At 37.4% G+C, this 25,204-nt stretch overlaps 1 protein-coding gene across 1 annotated transcript in view; it reads right to left on the bottom strand.

Annotated features, from left to right (window-relative positions):
• Positions 1–1,512: 1,512 nt before the first annotated feature.
• Positions 1,513–25,204, bottom strand: part of LOC126253017 (small ubiquitin-related modifier-like) — a 42,656-nt gene continuing 18,964 nt past the window's right edge. Inside the window, exon 4 of the mRNA XM_049954075.1 lies at positions 1,513–2,268. Within this exon, the coding sequence (XP_049810032.1) occupies positions 2,134–2,268 (135 nt within the window). The 3' untranslated portion in view covers positions 1,513–2,133. The remainder of the gene's footprint in view (positions 2,269–25,204) is intronic.

The following is a 25,204-nucleotide window of genomic DNA, read 5'->3' as shown; positions in this document are numbered from 1 at the left end:
AATCCGCCTTGCTGCCACCCACTCCGACCAGGGGCCCTCCCCACAGGTGCCACCCAGCCACAGCAAAGGGCACTTGGCAGGATGGCCGTTGCCGGGAGTCCCGATGCCCCAGGGTGATGGGCATCTACTCCTTGGCATACATGGGGAGTTAACGGTGCAGGCATCACCAGAGCCATCCCTGTGTAATGGTGCAAAGAATTCCATGGCCATCGTCGGCACAGAAAATGACACTGCACAGTGGGAGGAGGAAAATGCACCCAGGAAGGTGTCCTCGCTCAAGACATGGATGATGCGCGGGACTGCAATACCACATGAAGAAAGTGGGCCAAGGATCTCAATGCACGATGGACCGATGGGGAAGGTGCCCTTCTCCAATTGGCTCACTCTTTGGGCAAATTTTGAAAATAGAGGTCCAACCCTAAAGGGGACCATCACAAAGGCCGAAAGGTGCGCGACTCCTTTTAGTTGCCTCTTAAAGACAGGCAGGAATACCTCGAGCCTATTCTAGCCCCTGGGCCCACCGGGAGGGATGGGGGACTCATGGCGGGTAATGGGTTAAAACAAAGTAACCCTTTCTCAAATGTGATTATGTTTCCAATTATTTATGAATTACATCAAAATTATATTGTTTGACAAGTTCAATTTATGTCCCGCTAAGGTGTGTGTTGGAAGAAACTGCCTCATTTGGAATTTTATCAGCACTAACTCTGTAAGATATTTGGCTGGAAAGTTCATTTCCAATTAGATCCACAACTAACTTTCAGAGAACAACCCCATTGTCTCTAACAACTGAAGAATGTAGGAATCTGCACTAGTCTCCCTCCCCCTCTCACCATTCAATGTAACTGTTCTACAAACATTTCTGCCAGATCCTACCGTTAGGCATAATTCTTTCAAAATAATGTTCTTTGGCACTACACAGTCCTCAACACAAGAAAGCAAAGCTTTGCACTCCTGATCTCTTCCGTATGTAACAACTGAACCATCAACAATGCAAAACTTATCCTACTGTAATTTCTCAAAACAGAAATTTATCATTCAAATGCTAGCTCAATGTACAACACAGAAACACACATGCATACAAAGGGATGCACCTACTTCAAATTACACTATGCAAAACTTCTCACAAATAGCCAGTGCACTGGCTGTGTAAGACATTGATCAAGTGGTTAGTAATACTTCCATATAAGGGACTACTTAATTTCTTTGGCTAAGCATCCTCCCTTTCATGGCTAATGATTTACTGACCCAATAGATGTGAAGTGATTGGAAGCATACCCATCGTATTCTTTCCTGATCTAATACCTTTTCTTCTGCAACAGCAGCTATTTAAGTTAGCTTTGTTAAAACAATCAGCAGATATTCTTGATGACGTTCATTTTAACAGCATCAAATGCCATTTATGTTGATACCATTACAGACATTAAACTACGCAAATCACTAATGGATTGTAATAGTTAATTCTGCTGCCCACTTTCATGTACCTGGATATGGATTAAAACTGTAACTGCAAAAAATTTTAAACGGTTTTATTATTTAGATTAAGATTCTATGTTCTTTTACAATCATACATATTATCACTTCTTGAGAATAGTTTCCAGTCACTTCATAAACAAAATTGTTGAGAAAGTTGACACCTTACATTAAAACATCAAGAGTATTAAATACATACTTCAAATACAGAAAACTTAATGTATAAGTAACGGAACACACAAGATATCAAATATTACATATTAAGTCTCCTGCAGCATCTTTACAAAGCTTTAAAAAGTCCACAATTCACATTTCTTAACACGCAGCACTTCAAACCATGAGGTGAATTAATCTGAAACTAAGGTTCTTCCCTTGTCATTTCTCAATGTACACTAAATTTAGCAGAACATTATGTGGATTGTCAGAGGCAAAACCTCTGTGCAAGAGATGCTTTTCTTACATAATTTGTTTTCTGCCATGCTCCACAGAAAATAAGTAATTTTGTAAAGCTAAACTGATGAAAAACAAAAATTTCACTACAAGGAATGTGCTGCTTCATTGATGGAAGAGTGCAAATGGGAGAAAGCCTTCAGTGTCCATTTCCCCATTGCTTGTTTTACTTTATAAAAAGGCTTCAACATTTAAGTTGAATAGCACAGTTCAAAACATTCCACCTGTCTGTTCTTGGTACACTTCAATCACATCATCATTCTCCATCTCCAACTGTTTAGGAGTTTCATCATCATTTATCCTCCGACCATCAAAAAGAAACCTTAGTGATGTAACAGGAACCCCCTGAAAAATAAAATATGCAAGGAATCAGCTCAGCACTAATTCTACATTTAATCTAATAAATAAATCACCTTTAGGGGGATAATTGTACCTTAGCAGCTACCTTATCAATTAACAGAAAGGTTTGGACTTCATCACATCAGATTTAGTTTTTTTTTATCCACGTAATTCACAAAGCAGAAAAATTTTTGCACTTTCAATGCATACAGAATTTGTTTTTAAACATTAAAATTGCTCATTTTTCAGAGAGTTCCATGAAACAAAACAATGTCAGTATAAAGGTTTTGGGTTGGGCATTGATACATAATGTTTGCACATTGTTTGGTTTTACAGGAAACCAAATATTATTCAGAAAATATCTAAAATTTTTTCTAAAAATGTTTTTCATGTGTGTCCAATTTGAAGATAGAGACCTGAAACAGAACCATCTACATAAGAATGACTAACAAACAATACCTATCTTCACTGTATGTGTTCACAGCCGTTGTTCCAATGGACAAATAAAGCTGATCAACACAATCTTTGTTAATTATGCATCAAGTCTTACCTGTAGGATACTTTTCAATTACTTTTTATAGAACTGTCAGTCATGATCAATCTTCCTGAGCTTAATCTTTCTGATGATACAAGTAGTTAGGTTTCAGATTTTTAGGTTTTACATAAGGATAAAAAAGAAACAGCTGGCTACTTCTTATAACAGTATTTTCAAAAATGTAAGCTATCTACTACCAAATTTTGATGACAATGGTTAATGTATTAATCTAGTTTCAGTGAGACTAATCATCTGAGTAAATATGTTGTTTAGAAATGACTACATATTTTCAAAATTCAAGGATTATGGTTTAATTACATTGCAAAATTCAGACACTGGAATGATGTGTAGAGTGGTTCCCCTGGAAGGTGAGTTACTGAATTGGGGCATCTTTATTCTGCTAGTATTCCTATGTTGTGAACAGTTCAAAATGTATGCCACAATGGTTTCTTGAGCAAAATCTTACAGTTGTGACTGGTGTCAAAAAAATGACTGGCTGTGGCAAAAAAAAGGGCCATTTTGTAACATTGTAACCAGTCTTGTGGTTAGTTGGATGATTAGAGAGACCAAACTACTACCTTTTTACACTAACAGACAGGTGTGCACGATTGTATGTAGTAAGAGATGGCCCACTGCAAAAAACCCACGGGAATAAAACTCCCAGGTCTACCAAAGGTAAACAAAAACTAAATAAGGGTGGGGAAAAAGTATGGGAAAAAAAGACGATATAGGAAGAAAACAGGCAAGGTGCTCCATCTAGGGAGCAGCCAGAAGGCTCCAAAAGAATGCAATGAGGGGACCAGAGGTACCAAACTCAAGTGCTTATGAAATATTACCACCACACACAAGGCAGGAGAAGAACAGATACACATCAGATGAAGTCAAATGGACCACACAAGAGTGGGCAATGAACAGTAAAAGAGGAGGTAGGGTGAGGGCCAGGGTGGATCACTGATCGGGTTAAATGGCCCTCCCCAAGAGTGGTCATTATCCCACCATGAAAAAAACTTAACACAAAGTCAGCCACTAAGGCATTAAGTGACTAAGAAAAAAAAATCCGCATGAGGGTGACTAACAGGAACCACAACAGTGGGGTGGATTCTTTCAATGGAGATGACCACGAGTCAGCTAAATGTGGCTACTGCAGAGCTTGCAAAGAGGATAGAGTACTTGTGACAGGTCTGCATAGAGGACCTCCACAGATTCTGAATCTCTTATCACCTGTAGTTAGTTTGTTGAAGCCAGGATGAGCCATTTCGTGTTCCAGATCCCTAAAACTTGATGGTGTAATACCAACTGGATGTCTGTTTCCATAATACCGATCCCAAAAGCCTGCTTACTGATAGCCAGTTTGGCTAAGCTATCACCAAGTTCATTCCCTGGGATCCCAATGTGGCCCTGCCTCCAGAGAAAGGTCACTGAGCATCTACACTGATCAAAGGATATAAGGAATCCTGGACAGTCATGATGAAGGGATGGTGAGGGTAACATTGGTCAACAGCTTGCAAACTGCTCAAGGAGTCACTGCAGATGAGAAAGGACTTGCCACTGCAGGTGCGGATATGTTCAAAACACGAGAGATGGCTACTAACTCTGCAGTGAACACTCCAGCCATCTGGCAAACAACTTAGTTCAGTATGGTCCACAAGAGTGTAAGCAAAGCCTACATGACCAGCAACCTTACAGCCATCAGTATATACGACTTTTGAACCCCTGGGGTGGGCTAAGGATTACAAAAAATTGGCACAAGATGGCCTACAGCTGAACCGAGTCTTCTGTACCTTGTGATACATCAAGACAAAGTTGTGGCCGAGGGAGGCACCATGGAAGTGTTCATGAGAGGGCGCAGAGGAGGGATGGTAGAGGAAACAACTGGAGTTCAGAGAGGAGGGACCAGATGCAAACTATGAACATAATACCTGGTCTGGGCCACTGTTGTAGAAGATGGATTTCTTTGTTTCAAAAGAGGAGACAAGTTTGAAATTTGGATGCTTGAGGGTGCTGTGAATGTGTGCAGCATAACTGACAAGCTGCTGCTGGTGTCTGATCTGCAATGGAAGGACTCCATCCTCCACAAGTAAGCTGTTTACAGTGCTAGTTCAAAAGACTCGAAGTTCAAACCTTGCATTGGTGTATCGGATACAGTATCTGCAATGTTGATGACGATGTCAAACCATATGCCAGACTGCCATAATACTGTAGGTTATCAGGACTTTGTAAGTCTTGGCAGCAAAACCGAAAGCCTTCCAGGAAGTAAGTTCCTTGAATGTCATTCCCTAGGGAGCAGAGAAGCTAAAACCTTGAGGGGGGGCAAGATCAGGTGAATAAGGTGGGTGTGGAATGACTTACCAATCCAAATCTTATAGTTTGTCACTCTAGCAAAATATGGGCAGGAGTTATTGTGAGTAGCATAACTTCAGTCTTCTTGGTTGTTCTTTGCTTGTATCTGCAAGACATCTCAGTTGATGGCAATAAATGTCAGCAGGATGGTTACACATCAAGGAGCAATTCATAGTAAACCACACCCAGCTGTTCCACCAGATGCTTAACATTATTTTTCGTGGACATGTGCTGACTTTTTTTACAGAGAGCAGCTGCTTGGTTTGGGCTCAACCATTCCTTTCTTTTCCTTATGTTAGCAGACAGACCATTTCTCGTCACCAGTAACAATACAGAATAGGAATGGTTGGTCTTTTTCATGAGCCAACTGACGACTAGCAAGCAGAGATGCATGTATGGCTACCCCTAGCAAGCCGAGATGCATATACGGCTACCCCTAGCAAGCCGAGATGCATATACAGCTACCCCTAGCAAGCAGAGATGCATGTACAGCTACCCCTAGCAAGCAGAGATGCATGTACAGCTACCCCTAGCAAGCAGAGATGCATGTACAGCTACCCCTAGCAAGCAGAGATGCATGTACAGCTACCCCTAGCAAGCAGAGATGCATGTACAGCTACCCCTAGCAAGCAGAGATGCATGTACAGCTACCCCTAGCAAGCAGAGATGCATGTACAGCTACCCCTAGCAAGCAGAGATGCATGTACAGCTACCCCTAGCAAGCAGAGATGCATGTACAGCTACCCCTAGCAAGCAGAGATGCATGTACAGCTACCCCTAGCAAGCAGAGATGCATGTACAGCTACCCCTAGCAAGCAGAGATGCATGTACAGCTACCCCTAGCAAGCAGAGATGCATGTACAGCTACCCCTAGCAAGCAGAGATGCATGTACAGCTACCCACTGATTTTTGCAATTTTGGCTTAGTGCACACAATACCTATACACCTGATTTTTTAGCCTTCCCTATTGCCCACCTCAGTGGCCGAGGTCACAAATGCATGCTTGTGCAGTGATGTTTGACCCGGGGTAAGCCGGTTCTAGTAGGAGGCAGAAAATTTCACTGCCAGTATTTAGCCAGCAAGGGGTGGAGTGGTGGTGGCGTAAATTCCTGATAAGACATTATGCCAATGTCCTGGTTTAAGTACCAAACCTCCCCACAGTGTCATGATGGGAGGGAATGTGACACTTTATTGTGATCTGTGTCAAATGGGGACATTAAGCTTGGCAGCCCAGTTGGTGTTATCTGTAAAGAGTAGGTTATGTGCAGGCACTGGGATTCATCCTCCCCCTTCTTTTATCTTCAACATACAGCACACACAGATTAGAAATATTAACTATTTCAAAAGGACCCTGTTGCTAAAAAACCTTCCCCATTGCATGCAAATTTCACATGATGGTGAAATTATTGCATTTCATCAAATTTGCCAATTCTCAAGCACACTCAAGTGTTTACTGGATTAATGGTCTTAAAAAAATCAAAGCAGCAAATTAACAAACCCAATTTTCAAGAAATCTTTTCCATCGGTCCGGGCACAGCTCCCATAATGATAATACTTCTCCACACTTTCTTGAAGTCCTATTTCATGGTTAAAAATCTTGCACACTGAAATACGTTTTACATTATTCTTAACACGTTCAAGTGAGTGCTTCTGCCTTTCATTTCACACAGGTCGTATAATGCAGTGAATTGTACTCAATGGTTGACATGTAAGTAGATTGTAGTCAATAACTTTACTTCTCTTGTTGTGGTTCCACTTTAAAGACCATTTCCACGAGGCTATGGTTATTTGATGTGATGTCACAGCCACCGACTATGAAGCGCAGTAGGTAGTGTACTTAATTGTCAAAGTTATCAATTTCACTTTTGTGGAGTTATGGCCTGCAAATGCTGAAGTCTGCAGTCCAGCAAAACCTATCATCCGCAACATGAATGAAATACATCTGACATGGTGAAAAAATTAATTCCTACGTATCCTTAAAGGAGAATATTTGTATGCCAACATTCAATGATGTGAAAATACTGAAATTTAGTTTCAAGGACTGAGAAGATGATGCACACCTGTAAGTGTAAACATACTGCAAGACAAGGTTCGTGAAATCACTCTGAAGATAGACAATGGAAATTTTAATTCATTGAATGCCTAGTTGAATCTTCCTTAAGAAAATCCCAATCTGTCGTTTCAAAATGTAAATGTAGAAAATGAAACTCTGGTCGGAGGAAACAAATAACTGGAAGAACTTAACATTACAGTAGAGTCTTGAGAGTTCGAGGTGAACGGGACCGGAACCACCTTGAACTATCGAAAACTCTGATTATCGAAATTTAAATGGGAAAAAGAAATATTATGATATTTTAAGTAATACAGGTCAAAATATGAACTTTTATTTTAATAAAGTATTTACACATGCATTTGCATTGGCAGAATAACAAATAATTAATTAGACAAGTAATAGCGAAGTGTTGTTTGGCGAAGCTGCAACATTTCCTCGCGGCAATGTCACGCCACCATCTCAGGAGCAGTAGGTCAATTGGTGTCGCCCCAGGCTGTTGTTCCACGTAACATATGGCGCCCTCGAGAACAGTGTAGCCATTTGTGTGACTCATCGGTGCAGCCTCTGCCTCGTCACTCTCACACTGCGATGGAATGTTAACCATGTCAATTACAGAAGAGTCTAGCACTTCCAACTGTTCGTCCAAATTTAACCACTCGCTACTTCCACCTCTTCACACCTCGGCAATCTTCTGATTAAATTACACAATGGTTGCTCATCCTCATCTGTTAAATCTTCAGTTTCTGTGTCTGGCACACTTTCCTGTAGAATTTTCCTTCACGACTTAGAAATTGTGTCTGACTATTTCGCTCCAAGATCCTCTAATCCAGTACACGATGTCCTTCAAAGTCGCTTTCTTGAAAGCTCCTGCAATGCTTTCGTTGTCTTCGGAATGCAGGATTGAGTCTATCAATCACCGTCGATACTTTTTTTTTGAGACATTCCAGAGCGCCCTGATCCATGGTCTGCACGAGATGGGTTACGTTTGGTGGGAAAAACAAGGCGCAGTTTCCGATGCACTGCAGTTCTCCTGCAGTTTCATGTGAGGACACATTATCCACGAGCAAAATTGCTTTGCATAGCAGTCCCTTTTCTTTTAAAAAATTCTTGCAGTCAGGTCCAAATGAGTTAAAAAACCAGTTCTTGAAGATTTCCTGATCCATCCAGGCATTATTCTGATGTATATAGACAACCGGAAGAGCTGAGATGGATACATTCTTGAATGCTCTTGTCTTGGCAGACTTCCCAATCACAACTAGTTTTAGTTTGTGGTTTCCAGTAGCATTTGAAGCTGCCATAACTGTGAGCCGCTCTTTGCTTTTTTGTGCCCAGGAGCACTTTTTTCTGCACAATAAGCAAGTGTTTTCACTGGTAACATTTTAAAATTTAGCCCAGTTTTGGCACAGTTATGTATTTGTTCATTAGACAAATTTTCATCAGTTATGATTCTTTTAAACTCAACGATAAATTTTGAAACAGCCCAAGCGTCACCAGATAGTTTTTTCCACATACGTCTAGTTGATGCACTCCATACCTCTTCTTCCACTTGTCGAGCCAACCTACACTAGCGGCGAAATTGTCATCTCCTTCCTGCAGCTGGTTTCTGAAAAACAAAGCTTTTTCTTGCAAGATTGGGCCAGAAATCGGAGCACCCTTTTGTCTGTCGGGTAAACCACATGAACGAAGCCTCACTTTTCGAAATCTGAATTCTTTATACTACTGCGACAGATTCATGTGAGCATATCTGTGAAGAAAACTGTTCCAATTTAAGTCCGTTTCTTCGCCAGTCACCAACAGTAACTTCACCGACACCATATTCGAGAGCAAGTTTTTTTTATTGTTTATCCTTTGTCAAGTCGTATCAGTGCTTCTAATTTTAGATGCAAAGGCACAAATTTCCTCTTTTTATTACAGCACTCATCTTTGTAAGGTGTACAACGGAACACACAGTCAACAAAATGACAACACTGTACAGTACAGGTACTGGGAACTACAGCAGTGGGAACTACCCCAGTTTTGATCAGTATCAGCCGGCAGCAGTCGGGGTATTTCGTGCCATACTGACAACAGATATTCACGCAACAGGGCAGTGAGCTGTACTATCTTTTGCAATGATGTTTTCATTATTTATCATGACCTATGCCCCATATATACCACACACACAATTTCTGAGGAATGTACATTTTGCCAAATACAGAATAGCAATTGTTCGGAAGTCAATGTCATTCTTTGAGAGGAAGGAAGTCATACTAAGTCCTGTACAGGCTGTGCATATGTTTACTGGTGCCTGGAATTTTGTAACACAACAGGCACTGTTAAATCATTTCACAAAGGACAGCTGTGGTATATTAGTTGCAGTTGAAGAAACATTGTTCTAGAAGTAGGATGGACTAGCAAAACCAATACTACTGAAAAATTTAAGATTCCAGGACATTTCTGTGATGATAAATGCCCTGCCCTGACTTCCAAACCTGAATGATGCAAGTTAAATACTTGTAAAGGAACACTGGACAGGTGGGGGGGGGGGGGGCATTGCATCAAGTTTCACTGCTGCTGTGCACAGAGTTAACACTGTACGAATTTCTTTTTCTCTTTTAATGTAGATGAATCAGTTCTAACTTATCAAAAAGCTGAGTGATGACAACTGCTCTCACTAGAATGTTTGAGAGGATAAACAAGACCCGATTTTTAAGAAAAATAAACGATATGTTCTGTGAAATGTTTAATAATTTATATTTCCGGCATTTAAATTTGTACATATAATATTTGTAATTAAACAGCACTTATATGACCTAAACCTGCTTTAGTTTGATTCTGGGTAACACTTCCCATGTAGTCTGGCAAAACCCCCAAATTTAAGGGAACCCTCTGACTTAATAAAATATATCGTCTACTAGGCATGTAGCTTAATTGCTGTGTCTTTGATAAGAATTTTGCAGACCAAAAGAATAATTTTCACTGGAAGTAAGTTCACAAGATACTTTAGTTTTTGTTACCAATATTGACCTGATAGATACAAGAGAATGGGTATTAAAAATGAAACTTTTTTTTAATGGCCATAACCCAAACAGATTTTCCGATAATACACTGGTACCAGTCTGCGATATTGTTCACACTACATATCTTGTTTTAAAAGAAATTAAGTTACCACAGTTGAAACTATTAGGTCTGTGAAAGTATTGTTAGGCTCAATTTCTGTTAACTGCACTTACGCAGAAAAACAAGTAACTTATTACTTCCATATACTATTACGACTCAAAATTCACAAATACGTATTAGCAATCCATTAATAGGTAAGGAATCTTTGAAGTCACGAGTTACAACAAAGTGCTTATGTGTATACTAAATATTTTGTGCTGGAAAACTCATTCAGGTGCAATAGCAAACAGGGGCTAATTAAACTGTAGAGTAACACTAACAGGCATGACAAGTGTACCATATAGTGACAAACTTATACCTGTTTATACAGTGTTACATACATTGAATTTTAATTGTACTTTTATATAAAACAGCACAGTGCAACGTTTTTGTTTCAAACGATTGTTCCTGTCATATTTATGACTCCTGACCATTCCTACTGGAACAACACCCACATCCCCCAGTCAGCACTGCAATAAACACTTAAGCAGTCAGAACAGGTCATCAGATATTTGAATTCTGCTATCCTTATTGTAGTACACTGCAAACAATGAAGTGTTCACCAATGGCCACGTTTTACCGCTTAACCCATTATCAGCCAATTTTTTTTTTAAATTTAATGTCTGAAAAGTAAGAATAGTTGTTTTTAAAAGTATCAGTGTATTACTATAGAAATTTGTGACACTCTAAAACCTTGATATCAAAATATGCAGTATTATCATCAATGCAAAACTATATCATCACGAACAAAACAAAAACATTCTAGTCATCATAAAAACAAGTTGTCATGTATACCAACATTGTTAACTACCATGTTTATATTTTTGCTTACAATATGCAAATCTCCGTTTTATTTGGCACAATAAAGTAGTTTCCTGGCTCTAGTCTCACATCTGTGCTCACCTAATCTCCCATCAGTTTGCTTCCTTGTGGACCTCTACATTTTAGTGCTGATCCCGTTTCCTTTGAAAGGTATCTCATAACTATTCTCCTTCAGACATACAAAAATAAGAAGAGCTCATTTGGTTAGCAATTTGGTTTACCACACAGATGTCAATGAACTGTGTGAATAACAGTTGCCATCACCACTTCTTTAGCTTATGATATGTCGCATTGTACAATTTCTTTTTTCTTTGCCCGTGAGTATCTTTTAGCACCACTCATACAACTAATACTAGTTTAATATGTGGCTACACATACTGGTTTGTGGTCTATCCATTTCACTATTAGAACTTCATAATCTTTGTCAAACATGTAGTTACAGAAGCTTTTTCATTTTCATTAGCTTTTTGTATCAAGCAAATGGCATGCATTAGTTCACTTTTATTTTGCTCTTTCCTAATGTAATGAATGTGCCAATACTGATGTCAAAGAAAAGCATGTGATTCAGGTACTTCAGGAATACTGCAGATTAGCTTGTTTATTACCCTTGCAGCTAAAGGTTCAGTTTGCTGTCTAGTCACAGTATGGTGAAAAATCAAAAAGAAATCAAAGAAAACAACTGGAAATCTTACACGAATTTTTATATCTTAATTTGATAGGCTTTCCCCTCACAGAACATCTGTACCTAAACATCTGCCATACTAACATGTCATCAATTGACATGTCAATCACATACCTAATTTACAAAACTCCTTCAGTATACAGCCTCTGTTTTTACAACTTGTCACTTCTGTATTTTGGAGTTTTCATTCAGCTGAATGAATTTACTTACTGAAACCCATTTCCTCACAAAGTTGAATAAAGGGGCACACATTCCCAGTATACACTCACTCATGGAGAAGTTTATTATGCTCATTCAGTAGTATACTAACAAAGAATTTTAATTCTACTTTGATTAGATGAAACTATCTTGTTCTGGCAAACAGATTTGGCTTTGATCTGTAACAGTAGTCACTACTTCCTCATAAAATTTTCTTGAATACTAAGGGCACTTATTTGCTAGACATTCTGCAAAAATGTTCACTGCTCATGTATACCACTCACAATTGAGGTCTGTGGGTGTGCACCAGTTTTCACACCATGTAGCAAATCAGTAACATTAGTTTCATCCCTTTTAGCTCTGAAGTCCTGCTACATATTTTAAAGTACAGTCTTTTCAGTGTTTTCTTCAATGCCTTCATTTTATTTCATCTGCATTGGGTGGAATAATTATTTTAAATCAGCAGCTTCATCTCCATTTACTTCATAGCTCTGTAGTTGTTTAGAACTTTTACTTGAAGTCCCCACAGCATGTTTTTATACAAACGGAATTCTAACCGTGGAGAAAATCTCATACAATGTAAAGAAATACTGCAACATAAATAGTAGTTTTTAAAATACTATGTGTAAACAGGCATATACAGAGAACATAATGTGACTTGGGACATACAAAATACTATATTTACAATTTCTTTTTTTTTTTTTTCAAATCCACCTTTTATCTTCAGAATAACAAATAAAAAAGGAAACTGGTTTGTGAAAAGAACCTTTAATTTTTTAAATGCAAGATTGATCTCCCAATTACCTAATATTTTTTATCAATACATAGGTCAAAAAATAAAGTGCCACCTGAATCAACTAATTCTGATAATAAAAGTTAAATTTTGAAGTGCTAACAATTTTCCACATTTTGAAATCTAAAAATTAAAAATGGCACAGACAAAAGTTAGTATCTGCACTATCCGTTAGTAGGTGTGCGTGAGCACACGTATTGTTAAATGTTAAAACAAAAATTTTGTTCCGATATGGACTGATGCCTTATTTTCAACACTAGTGATCTACAGAACCTTTCTTCCATCTAGCATTACTGAATTACATAGTTCAGTAATTGTGCACTATTTACCACTTTGGATAGCCCCATGAGAAAATGGGAGAGATTGCAATACTAATGTAAAAAAAAAAACACACAAACCAACCAATACTGAGCATTCTTAGGTTTGCTCACAGCAGACAATTTCATGTTTCCATTTACCTGCAATGTCAATGTAAATGTGACTTCAACAATGAACACTATCTTGAAACTAATGGTGTAACTGCATTATTTGTTATTTAGGTATACCATGAGGAATACCAATCATCTACTTAATATTCTGAAATAACTGATGCACGATATTGTTAAAGCAAAGAAATGCCCTAACAAGGGACAGCAATTTATCAAATCCTACATCATCTAAAACCTATGCAACGTAACCACTTACGCAGGAATAATGCACCCATTTGTAACTGTATTAATGTGCTGGTGCAAGTTGAGGAAAACTACCTGCTGCAATGCTTTCTGCAATATTATTAAATGAAAAACCTGGCACCCTCATTTACCATATTTCAATCATGAATGGCATCACCTTACTGGAGAGGCAATCACAAAATTTGATACCTCAAAGTCGTACCCGCTCCCTGCCCCCCACCCGCACTAAACACATACTCACTTTTAACTGATCTTTGCTGCTGCATGCTCCCTTACCAGTGCATTATGACAGTGTCAGCTAAATTTGTACGTTTCCATGCAGTATCAAATGTTCACATGGTTTCAGTCTTCTGTGGAATGATGCTGTGATGTGTATTTGGTTGTGAGCAAGTGCAAGGACCTGTGTGTAGTGTTACTCTGAGCTGTGTGCATGAAGACATTTTGTGTCTAATGTACTGAAGATTTTTTTTCTAATTTGGTCAATAGTGAACAAGAGGAAAAATATAATTTTACAGAAGTTCATAAAATGACAAAATCTTGATTTTCCAAATAGACTACATTCCATATTACAGGGTTAGTAACATTGGCAGAATCTCTAGATGGGCGCATTGATTCTTCAAGAACGGGATACAAATTAAGATAACAGTACTTGACAATTTTTGAGAAAATGTTAGTGTGTAGAACTGTACTTCAATACTACAACAGTAGAGTATCCCGATGGCTACATAAATACAGTGATCTCTGTGAAAAAATTAATTATTCTGGCCCAGAGACCACCTCCTCCTCAACTTTATTTGAGTCTGGAGGGATAATGGGCATAAATTTGTCATGTAATGAAGTGACACTGCAGCAGCAAGAATGGGTGCTGTGGAGAATAGTCTTGTGTATTTCAAGAAAACTTTGCCTTCACAAAACCGCATTAAAAAGTTTTACTCAACTTCATGGCATTTAAGACTCCTAATTATCCCTTGGTCCATGGACAAGCTTAATATTTTGCAGAACAGAAAGTGCAGGATGTGCTGGACAGTTGTCAACAAGAACCACTGTCTTCCTTTTCTGACTTCTAAGCTCCAGATCTCAACATCTTATTTCAGCTTCCAAGAGATAGGTCACACGATTTTATTAGCATTTTAGTGCACTAGGTGTTTATTTACATACCACAGGCAATTTTTCTTCTCAGTTCCGATTTCTCAAGTGTCAATTTAATGAAAATGCGAGTCTTGCCTATGCTAACGATGTCACAGTCTATATATCCCTCAAGAATTCGCCACACAGTAGTGAGCTATTGTTGAATTGTTTCAGTATTCACACTGTTCCCTTCACTGCTCACTTCGTGAAAAGTAATGCCATGATTTTGTTTGAATCTGTCAATCCAGCCACTGCTGCACACAAATTCTTCATCTTAATTTCTAAGAAAATTATTCTGCTTTCACTATAAGGATAGGACCCATTAATTGCTACACTAATGCTTCCCTGTCACTTAAACCACTTGAGCAGCACTTCACCTACATTGCCCCCATTTAGCTTTTCGGAACTACTTAATTTTAGATCCATTTTGTTCAAACATAGTAACAATTTTATCCTTGTTCTTCCACATCGTCTGAACTGTGGAATTTATGTTTATGAGGCCAAATTGACGATGAAAGTCACTTTTTAGCTTCATTCTCTACTCCCTGACTGACTCACTCTTTCTTCCACAGTTAAAACTTGTTTTTTCATGCTGTTCTAAAATGTGTGCACTTTGTAACAAATTGATATGGAAACTGACAAGTGCACTGTTGACAAATTCTGTTATTGTCACCATTACTGTAGTACGAATGTGCTAGGTTGACGAAGAGGTGAGAAGTCTATACTACACCTATTGGTCATGGAAGGACAGAGAGAAGAATATGCCAGGTTGCCACATTACAACACTTCCTTTTACAGTATACTGACTCAGAAAATCTTGTTGCTAACTACGGCTGAAAATGATTTTATGTACAAGGCACAAGCATATACATTTCACGTATTAAGCAAGGATCAGAAATATGTTCCTCACGAGGAATATGGTCATGCCGCAGAAATCATGACGTTATTGCTAGTTTGTCATTGTAACCAATGTTATAACAAATGTCAGAGTTCCTTTTTTCCACCAACTGAAGAAAAGATTTTTGTCAATGTTTCTCATAATTTTAGTTTTTATTTTGCTTTTTGTAGGAGCTGGCAATAATTTTCTATTGCAAATGCTGAATACTGTTCCACACTAAAATAATTATGTTTAATATTTATTTCATAATTTTTACTAACATCTGACATTGTCAAACTAACAATGTTGTAGGACAACGAGAAGACCTTGATGGGCTATAGCTAACCTCTTTAAGCACTACAGCAGTCAACGTTAAGTTATACACACACATTTAAACCCGCAAGTAAATTAACAACAGTTCTGTACAAAGCATAAGCACTGTAAAGGTGGCTAAGAATAGTTTATTATTAATTCAACACCCAGTACACGCAGTACCACAAGGCATATTTTCACTATTAGTCAATGGACAAAGAACACATACATAAATTTTAGTATTGCAATATCAATAACCTACTTCAGCTATACCAAAATTGCAACAATCCCCCAGATCTCCAAAGACTAATTAGAATAGTGGCTTTCAGTTTAAGCAAATTTCTTAAGATCACAATTCCAAGATTAAATGCATTTCGATTTCTAAGACTAACACTATTACCATTCATTTCCTCCTATTCTGAAATTTCATAAATATAGTTATGTACAACACAAGGATATATCTAACAAATTTAACTACTCTGTTCGCCCACTGTACACAACTTTTCACTCCTACTGCCAATGACATACCTGAAGATGTTTTTGCAGTGTTCCACTGGTAATGGGGGAAGCTAAGTTCTTGAATGGGCAAAGACACTTTAGAAGCTCTGCTGGAGAGAATATTCAGATATGAAAACTGTCACAGGAATAATCCAGTTTAGAGGCACATGCTTTGATACACTTCAGATAATCATTTGACAACACAGACAGTGTGCTGTATGTAACAGAAGTTTTAGATATTCCTAATAAATTTATCATCATTGTGGAAACTTCTGAGAACACCGAAGTCACATTAAGATATGGAATATTTTATGAAGTACTTTGACCACAAGAACTATAGTACAAAAGGGAGATTCACTGCTTTGGAAAATATAGGAAATGTGGACATCAATACAAGGGGAACCTCCTGTACATGGCTGTATGACAATGTAAATCCAAAAACAAGAGCAGCTTCTTTAAAGAGCTGCTAGATATATGAACCTACAGATAAATGAATAGGAAACTGAGTATATAACAAACTAAGGTTATCCTAATGAACCTTGTTTAAAGAAACTCAAGTCTAAGCTGCTGTTCAGAAAACTAAAGTTATGATGATTGAAATTCTAGTGAGGGCAGAGCTAACAGACTGTGCTGAAACATGGACATCAATGAAATGCAATGAACGGGAAGTTTGCATATTTGAAAGAAATATCTTAATTTTTTGAGCCACTGGAAGAATTTGAGTTGAGATTACATTATGAATTATATAATATCCTAATCTATATAATTAACTGGAGATGATCACTTTCATACAATAGGCATTATATGCATCAAGATCTAGTAAGGGAATAATAAAGAAAATATTCAATACAGTGCTTAAAGGAAACAGAATCCGAAGTTAGGGTGGGAGGAAGATGTCAGTGGACAAGGAAAATTAGAATTCAGCACTAAACAAAACAGAATAAGTTAACCACTGAAGGCCTAGGTTCAAATGGTTGTCATGCCAAAGGTGGCAAATGTTTACTAAATGATATAGACCAAGCTGGGTTCTTACATTTGCTCTTATCGCACCCCTGCAAATAACTGTTCCTATTCATTTTCCAATTTTCATTCAAGTATCCATAAAGTGTGTATGTACACCCAAATATTGAAACTTTAATCAAATTGTCTCACTTAGGTATGCTATTCAGGGTTTTGAATGTGCCGATTTCATAAGTAATTAGTTTTACTGGAAACTTAATAAAACCAGCTTGTTTTTACCAGATATGTAGACAATGCTTTTGTCCGACCTTATGGTGGTGGGAATTTAATTCACCTGAATACTTGTTCTGCAATGGAGCGAGAAAAGGTAACTACATTTGATTCTTTGCTGTGTGGATCAGCTGGTTCGGTCAATCTTTTGAGTCGCCGTTAGTAAGAATGGTTAAGTGAAAGGCTGATCAGACGCGAGTTGCTCTGTCAACCAACCATATGATGATAATACCGAGGTGGAAGTCTTGCAATCTCTTTACCTTAACACAGGAAGTATTTTCAAGAGGATTGGCCATTTCTAGAGAAACTGTTTTTAGACAGACTAAGCTTAGGGCCATTTTAGAATGTATAAAGGGTGATCTTTGCATAAGAGTTCTGGCATGTCGCTCCTCAGACAAGGATAATACGTCATATGATGCTTCTGAGCAAGTCAATCATTGAGTTAGTTTCAGTCACCTCAAACTTTAGTTCTCCTGAAAATTCACATTTTCAATTGCACTTTCCCCAAACCTCATGAACCCTCTGAGTAAGAATAACCAAATTTTCAAGGAGTTGCAACATATTTATACTAAAGCACTAAACTTAAGCAAAATAATGTTTAGTACTCCAAAATCTTCCACCTAGACCTCAAAATCTTAGATACAGCATCTCTAATGTAAGAGTTTGGGAACACACACACACACACACACACACACACACACAGTCAATATTATGCTCAAGTGTGCCAGTTTAAAATACAGTTATGGTACCCATAAAAATGTACCCTATTAACATATCTGTTCAAGTCCCTTCAGTCCTCAGATATTCAGTATACCAATGCCACTAACTTCGACAACTTAAATTGGTTAACTGTAGTCTCCAACACAAATTTTACTTTGAGCAAACATGTGAATATTCCAGAACTCCAATTATGTACTGTGTTGTAAGGAACATTTGTTTGTCACTTATTAAGAAGTATAGTGCATGTTTTGATTATACAACCAAAGCCAGTATTGCCTTGTGGTGAGTCTGACCATAGTACAAATATGGTCACTGTATTTTCTATAATGAATAGAATATTTTTATTTGCCTTTCAGTATTTTTCATGCAATTGGCTTCGTCAAAGTTTACAATGGAGTACAGTTAAGCACAATAAACACTTACATACACAGAATTATTTAGCTTATTTAAGAATTGAAAACTTCTTTATCACTTATTAAAAGCTTATAATATAATGAGTATTTACTAGGAATTCAATTGTATAGAATTCACTGCATTTTAACCAATTTTGCAATACTCGAATTTATTAAATGGGGCTATATGAGCTGAGTATGGTAACTTATTAAAAAATTTTATGCCCAAATGTTTATATAGTTATTATGGACAACAGCTAGCCTTGAAAAAGGAAAATCCAGTAAGCCACTATTTCTGGTATTTAGTGTGTGTACATCACATCTCATGCTGAATTTGTCCAGATTTTCTTTAGCATACATTAAACAGTTATGTATGTACATGCTAGGTACTGTCATTACACTGAGATATTTAAAGTGGTTTCTGCAGGAATCTCTGGATGCTAATCCTAGTATACATCTGATGGCTTCTTTTGTCATCTGAAAATACATTTAGCCCCCTGAGGAATTTCCCCAGAGCAAAATTTCCATACTCCAGATGGGAATGGAAGAAAGCAAAATATGAGTGGAGCAACAGCTGTTTGCTCACACTGTTTCTCAATTTGTACACTAAAGAAAGTACATGGGCTAGTTTGCTGCACAGGTTATTGGTGTGTTCTTCCCAGGAGAGTTTTTGGTCTACGTGCAATCCAAGTAGTTTCACTGCTTTATTTTTACTTTTTATGGCTTTTAGATTAAAAATTACTTCTTCTGTTTTCGTATTGTTTATGCACAGTTGATTGTGCCTGACACCAGTGACTAGTCATTTGCATTATTTCTATGTTATCCAGCACAGTTTGTAAACTGTCACCTGAGGTTATTAGTGTTGTATCCTCAACATACAGCATATTCTTACTTTGTATATAATTCGAAAAATCGTTAATATAGACAATGAACAGGAAAGGCACAAGAACCGATCCTAGGGGGTATTCCTCTTTTTATAGGAAGTATTGCTGATCTCTCTATTTGCATATACAAGCTGTAACCTATGGCTTAAGTAAGATTTGAATAAGGTGAGCGGTATATCTTCAATACCATATAGTATTCGAACTTTTTAATTCTTCTGTCATGAGAGACTGAATCAAATGCTTTGCTTAAATCAATAAGTGTTCCAGATATATGCAGCCTCTTTTCATATGCTTCATATACATTGTTCACCAAAGCTTCAATTGATTTTACAGTTGATAGGTGAGACCTGAATCCAAATTGCTGTTCATTTAATAGTTTGTTGCTTCCAAAATAGCTGCATATGCATGCAATTTTCTATTATTTTGGATATGATTGGTACTATTGATATGGGTCTGTAGTAGTTTGGGAGGTTTTTATCACCTTTTTTATACACAGGTAGTGCAACTGTGAGCTAAAGATATTCTGGAAAAATTCCTTCATCTAGTACTCTGACAGTGAGAGAAGTGCCGGTTTGATTTCCTTTGCTATACGCTTTATGATGAAATTACTGAGTCCATAATAGTCTTCTGTTTTGGAATTGCTTGGTTTGTTTATTGATTTGCAAATGCCATTTAAGGTGATAGGGCTCCAAGTAAATTCCTCATTAGTCTGTTTTGTATGGATGAGTAGTGCTTCTGCATCTACGATAGAATTGAGTGGAGTGGTAGTGGCAGTATTTACAAAATAATCATTGAGTGTATCACAGTCTATAGGAATGTTTACTTTACTGATATTAATTTCCTGTTTTATGACATTCCAGGCTGCTTTACATTTATTTTTGGAATTCAAAATGTATTGATCATTCGCATTGCACGTAGCCTCTTATTTGTAAAGTTCTCATATTTATGTAATTTGCCTTTATCTGTTTTATTAGACTTATCCTTCATAATTAGAAGCAGTATCCTAAGTTTGATAAGTTTTGGAGTGTACCACATCTTTTCTACAATGTGCTTAATTTCTGTGAGGAGAATAGTGAAGCATTTATCAGTTGCCTTATTAATTTTATGAGCAATTTCCTGTAACTCATTAATCATGTTGATTACACTGGATTCTTCTAGAAGTCTGTATGTCACTTGTCTTTCTTTAGTGTTGATTTTTGAATTTTCTATTCGAAGCCGTAGTCCTACATGATCCAATATTCCTAATTCTATTAAGTCACATTCAAGAGTATCTTTATATACATTACTAATTATGTTATCACAGGGCATATACGTGGACAAGGAAAAAATCCCGGATTCCTCAGTTAAAAATACACTTTATCCCGGGTGACAGTATATTTTCCCTTCTCAATCCTTCGAATGGTTATGGTTTTATACACGGGTGTACAAGTCCTCGGCACTTTAGGAAACTAAACTTAGGGAAAAAGACATGTTTTGGAAATATCTTTGATGTGCAGCAACATGTATGCTGCGTATTATCGTATTACGAAAGTATACATTGGAATTCCACCAAACACCACATGTACTTTCCGAATAATTGAAATCGATACTTCGATATGCTTTTGTAAGCCGTTCATAGCTCATGTCACGTGAGCTCGCCAGCCGATGTCAGCGGATATTCAGAGCATAGGATACATGATGCAGTCAGTCAGCCATCAGCAACATTACTTGTTAAGTAGCACGAACACACAAAACAGGGAAAGTTAATAATTTAAAGTAATATACATAGTGTTGCTACAAGAAGAGCAGAGCTTTCACATATAATATTGGTCTCAAGCTGCAAGAGAAGCTAAGTTTTCGCTTATACTGTTGATCTTTTTTTGTGAGTGTTACACTTTAAGATATATCACACAAATGTGCCAGTAAAATTGTTAACAATGTCATAAATGTCTGATATTCAGGGTTCGAAATTCTTCTTAGAGGCTCTTCATCAAAGAGTTGATTTTTAAATGAGAGTCAAACGCTCCGATTTAATTAATTCATGGTATATTATTGAACATAGTCCAACTTACGTAAAAGGATATTTACTTTGAAATTAACACTTTTCAAACCACTATTCGCAATATTTTCGCGCGACCTGTTAGAAATAGGTTCGTTTCAGCAGTTGCCAGAGAGCGAAGATACCAGGCGACACCGTGCTTTGGTAGCTATCGTGACATAGGAAGCCCGTAAGTACGTGTGATAGGTCTGCTTGTGTGTGTATATGTGCGCATGGATATGTGCGTGCGCGCGCATGTATACCTGTCCCCCCCCCCCCAAGGTAAGTCTTTCCGCTCCCAGGATTGGAATGACTCTTTACCCTCTCCCTTAAAACCCACATCCTTGCGTCTTTCCCTCTCCTTCCCTCTTTCCTGATGAAGCACCTGATGAAGCAACCGTGGGTTGCAGAAGTTTGAAATGTGTGTGTGTGTGTGTGTGTGTGTGTTATTGTCTATCAACGTACCAACGCTTTCGTTTGGTTAAGTTACAGAATCTTTGTTTTTAAATATAAAGTATTAAAAGATCATATATTATTTCATAAAAGAAACAAGACATCACATGATACTCCAAGAGCATCTGAATTTCGTGAACCATACTAAAATGTGGACATTTAAAGTGCATACTTAAAGTGCACATTTGTATGTCCAGATTCCAAATGAAGTAGACCTCTACCTGATATTAAGCTTTTCAGTGTGGTTTTTGGGATTTAAATTTTCTTGGAGCACCAGTACTGTATTATATCATCTTTGGTTCTTTATTATGGCATAATGCCGTATGTGCTAGAAAATGAAAACGTGCACCTGAAATGCAGCGAACAGTTTAACCTAGCCAGTAATGTGGTATTAAATATTTTGTGTCAAATACATTGAATGCCTCTGCGGAAAAGGTTAACAAAAGTCAAATTTCTTTAGCAAACAGACAAAAATAACTTCATTGTTCCGCAAGGCGATTAATGCTCGACTGTCAGAAAGGTGGAAATTAAAATAAAATCTGAAACTAATGATATCATACGGCCTTCTGTAATTATGTGAATGTGTTTTAATTCACTTTATAGCTCCAGGCCACAGATATCCGTTTTGTTTTCATTTGACGTGAGAGTAAACGAAGGGGAAACAGCAAAACACTAATGTAAACACGGGTCACATGGAGACTACCCACGATAACTCAGACTGCTCTGCACATCAGCCACGGATCTACGACATTTGCGAACCGGCCAAAAATAATAAAAAAAAATTATGAACATTCAAAATATGTTCGTCTTGTAGCACACATCTTTCTGAAAAGTATGAAACATAAAACATATGTAATCGAGGAAATGGAAGGCATTATTTGGTCTTAATTGTGCCATGCCTCTTCACAAAGCATTTTTCTACCGCACGTCCAAACTATATTCAGGACAGTGGAAGTTGAAATGTCCTCTGGTGCCTCTCCTCCCAGTCGGCCGGTTTTACAGCCTGCCACTCTTTAAAAAAAATCTCGCAATAAATAGCAGATGGGATTATTTGTAATTGAGAGAACAAGAACTCTTCAGAAAATCTGAACTGTTTATTGCCTCTTAGTTGATAACTTGCTGTTTTGTGTGACAAAATTAAATACAGGATATTTAAAACCAAATGACAAGAGATAAGCAAGAAATTCCACATTTCTTCAAACCTTAGCTCCTAGCATTTTTCTCTCTCTCTGATCTTGCTACAGCTTTACATGGTGTGCCTTCCTTTCTGCGAAAGGATCTACTACCTCATCAAAGTTTCAAACGTTTTGCTACATGAAAAGTCGAAATGTTATTGTCTAATACTGAAAAAGCTGTTAATAAAAATAATACCCAAGGCTGGTGTGGTTTCCCGATCTGATTAGGTCTATTTTGTCACTGTCTGCTAGATAAAACAAAACAGGCCTTTCTAATATGGCAGCAATTATGTAACACACCAAATAAACGAGTGTTCTGGCACAAATGGCCATTTTTAAAACACTATAGAATATAATTCAGGAAGTACCAATACCAAATGCCTATTAGGCATTACTACAAGCAAAAATGCTTTGTTAGGAAATAATTTCATATTTCATTTGTACGCACCAGCTTCTCAAGTATGAGATCAAAAAGTAATATTAAGAATTTTTTTTTTTATAAATTTGGAATTGTCTTATTCTTCCACAATTTGTGTGATGCCCCCGTTTCTTCTCCTTCCTCGTTCTAACAATCTTGTCATCATCAATTCTGTAGCTATTGCCGTCACTGTCAAAATTTGTTCGCCGATTAACTTAGCTAACCCTGCCAGAATGACAGGTTTAGTTATCCCGCAATTATTTTCCGGTTAGACGTTATTAGGTGTTCGACAACACGTTTTCCGTGTTACTTCCAGAATAGAACTTATGCAGCTGCTAGCTGGGGACTGTACTACTGGTCCTAACAAGTGTAGCAATCTGGCCTAAAATTTTAATTTCATTTTAATGGATACACCGTAAAGATAATACGTATTCTTTCTCACCTGTTATTTCTGTCAGTCGTTATTTCCATTCTGTTAGTCTGAATCTATTGATTTCGCTAGTAATTATAACAATGCTGATCATTCGCAAACCCAATTAAAATGTGTTCAAAGATGTTCAAAAACCAACAGGGAAGCATTTCAAAATCATATGAATAATCGATAGACAAATTTGCGCTGGATGCTAGTCGCTTTGTGAAACAAGTCTTTTCCCCTCAAGAATATGAACTTGGCGCCCCCTTTTCCTGGCAGCATCTAGCTGCTTGCTGCGACTGCTTGCACAGCCAACAGCCACATTCCTGTATCCAGAAGCGGGAGAGAATCTACTACTAAAACGTGACTCCCAACTGTGCACGCGCCCGCGTGCAACTACTAAAACAAATCTAATGTGAACAGTTGTGACTTCATGCTCATTGGAGGTAATTTGTTGTTATGAAGCACTGCATAGTCTTCCTAAAGCCTTTGAAAAATTTTCAATTGGCAGACGTTTGCATGAGCACTGTGTCGTCGTATATGGCGCATTTCCTTTGCAATTTAAGTTTTTTCGTTTTTTTCTCTCGTTTATGTTTTATTGTTGAAGTGTTATTCTGCAGTAGCAGGAAACAGTAATATCCTTTGTTAAGAGTATCGGTTCTTACCAGTCAATTACAAAAATTTAACTGAAAACTGAAACAATAAAAAATTCCCAGAATTCTAAAAATATCCAGGGTTTTTTCCGGTTTTCTTCTGGATGAAAAAATTCCCGGGTTTTTCCTTGATCTCCCCTGTATCAAGACATGCATTCTGTCTGGTTGGCTTTTCATTAAGACAACAATAGTTCAATGACTTCTAAGACTTAACCATATAGATAACATTTTTCTTCTTTGCCCTTATATCTATGTTAATATCACCTACAACTATAATTTTATGTTGTTTATATTTGGACAACTGCAAAATTAGTACGTTAATTTTTTCTACAAATATTATTTCATCATCAGATCTTTGAGTTCGATATACTGACAATTACAATTTTTTGTGATTTTATTACTGGCTACTTCAAATATGCCTTCAAGGCACATTTTGCTAAGGTCTACTACTGAACAATCTAAACCTAATTTGCTTCTAACAGATTGAGACTGCACTATGTGAAATGCTCCTTCTGCAATAGCTAGTAACTAGAAAATATCT

The sequence above is a fragment of the Schistocerca nitens genome, chromosome 4 (genome assembly GCF_023898315.1).
Source record: "Schistocerca nitens isolate TAMUIC-IGC-003100 chromosome 4, iqSchNite1.1, whole genome shotgun sequence".
Taxonomy (NCBI): domain Eukaryota; kingdom Metazoa; phylum Arthropoda; class Insecta; order Orthoptera; family Acrididae; genus Schistocerca; species Schistocerca nitens.
The sequence above is the reverse complement of the archived record's forward strand: the minus strand, read 5'-3'. Positions and strand labels throughout refer to the sequence as shown.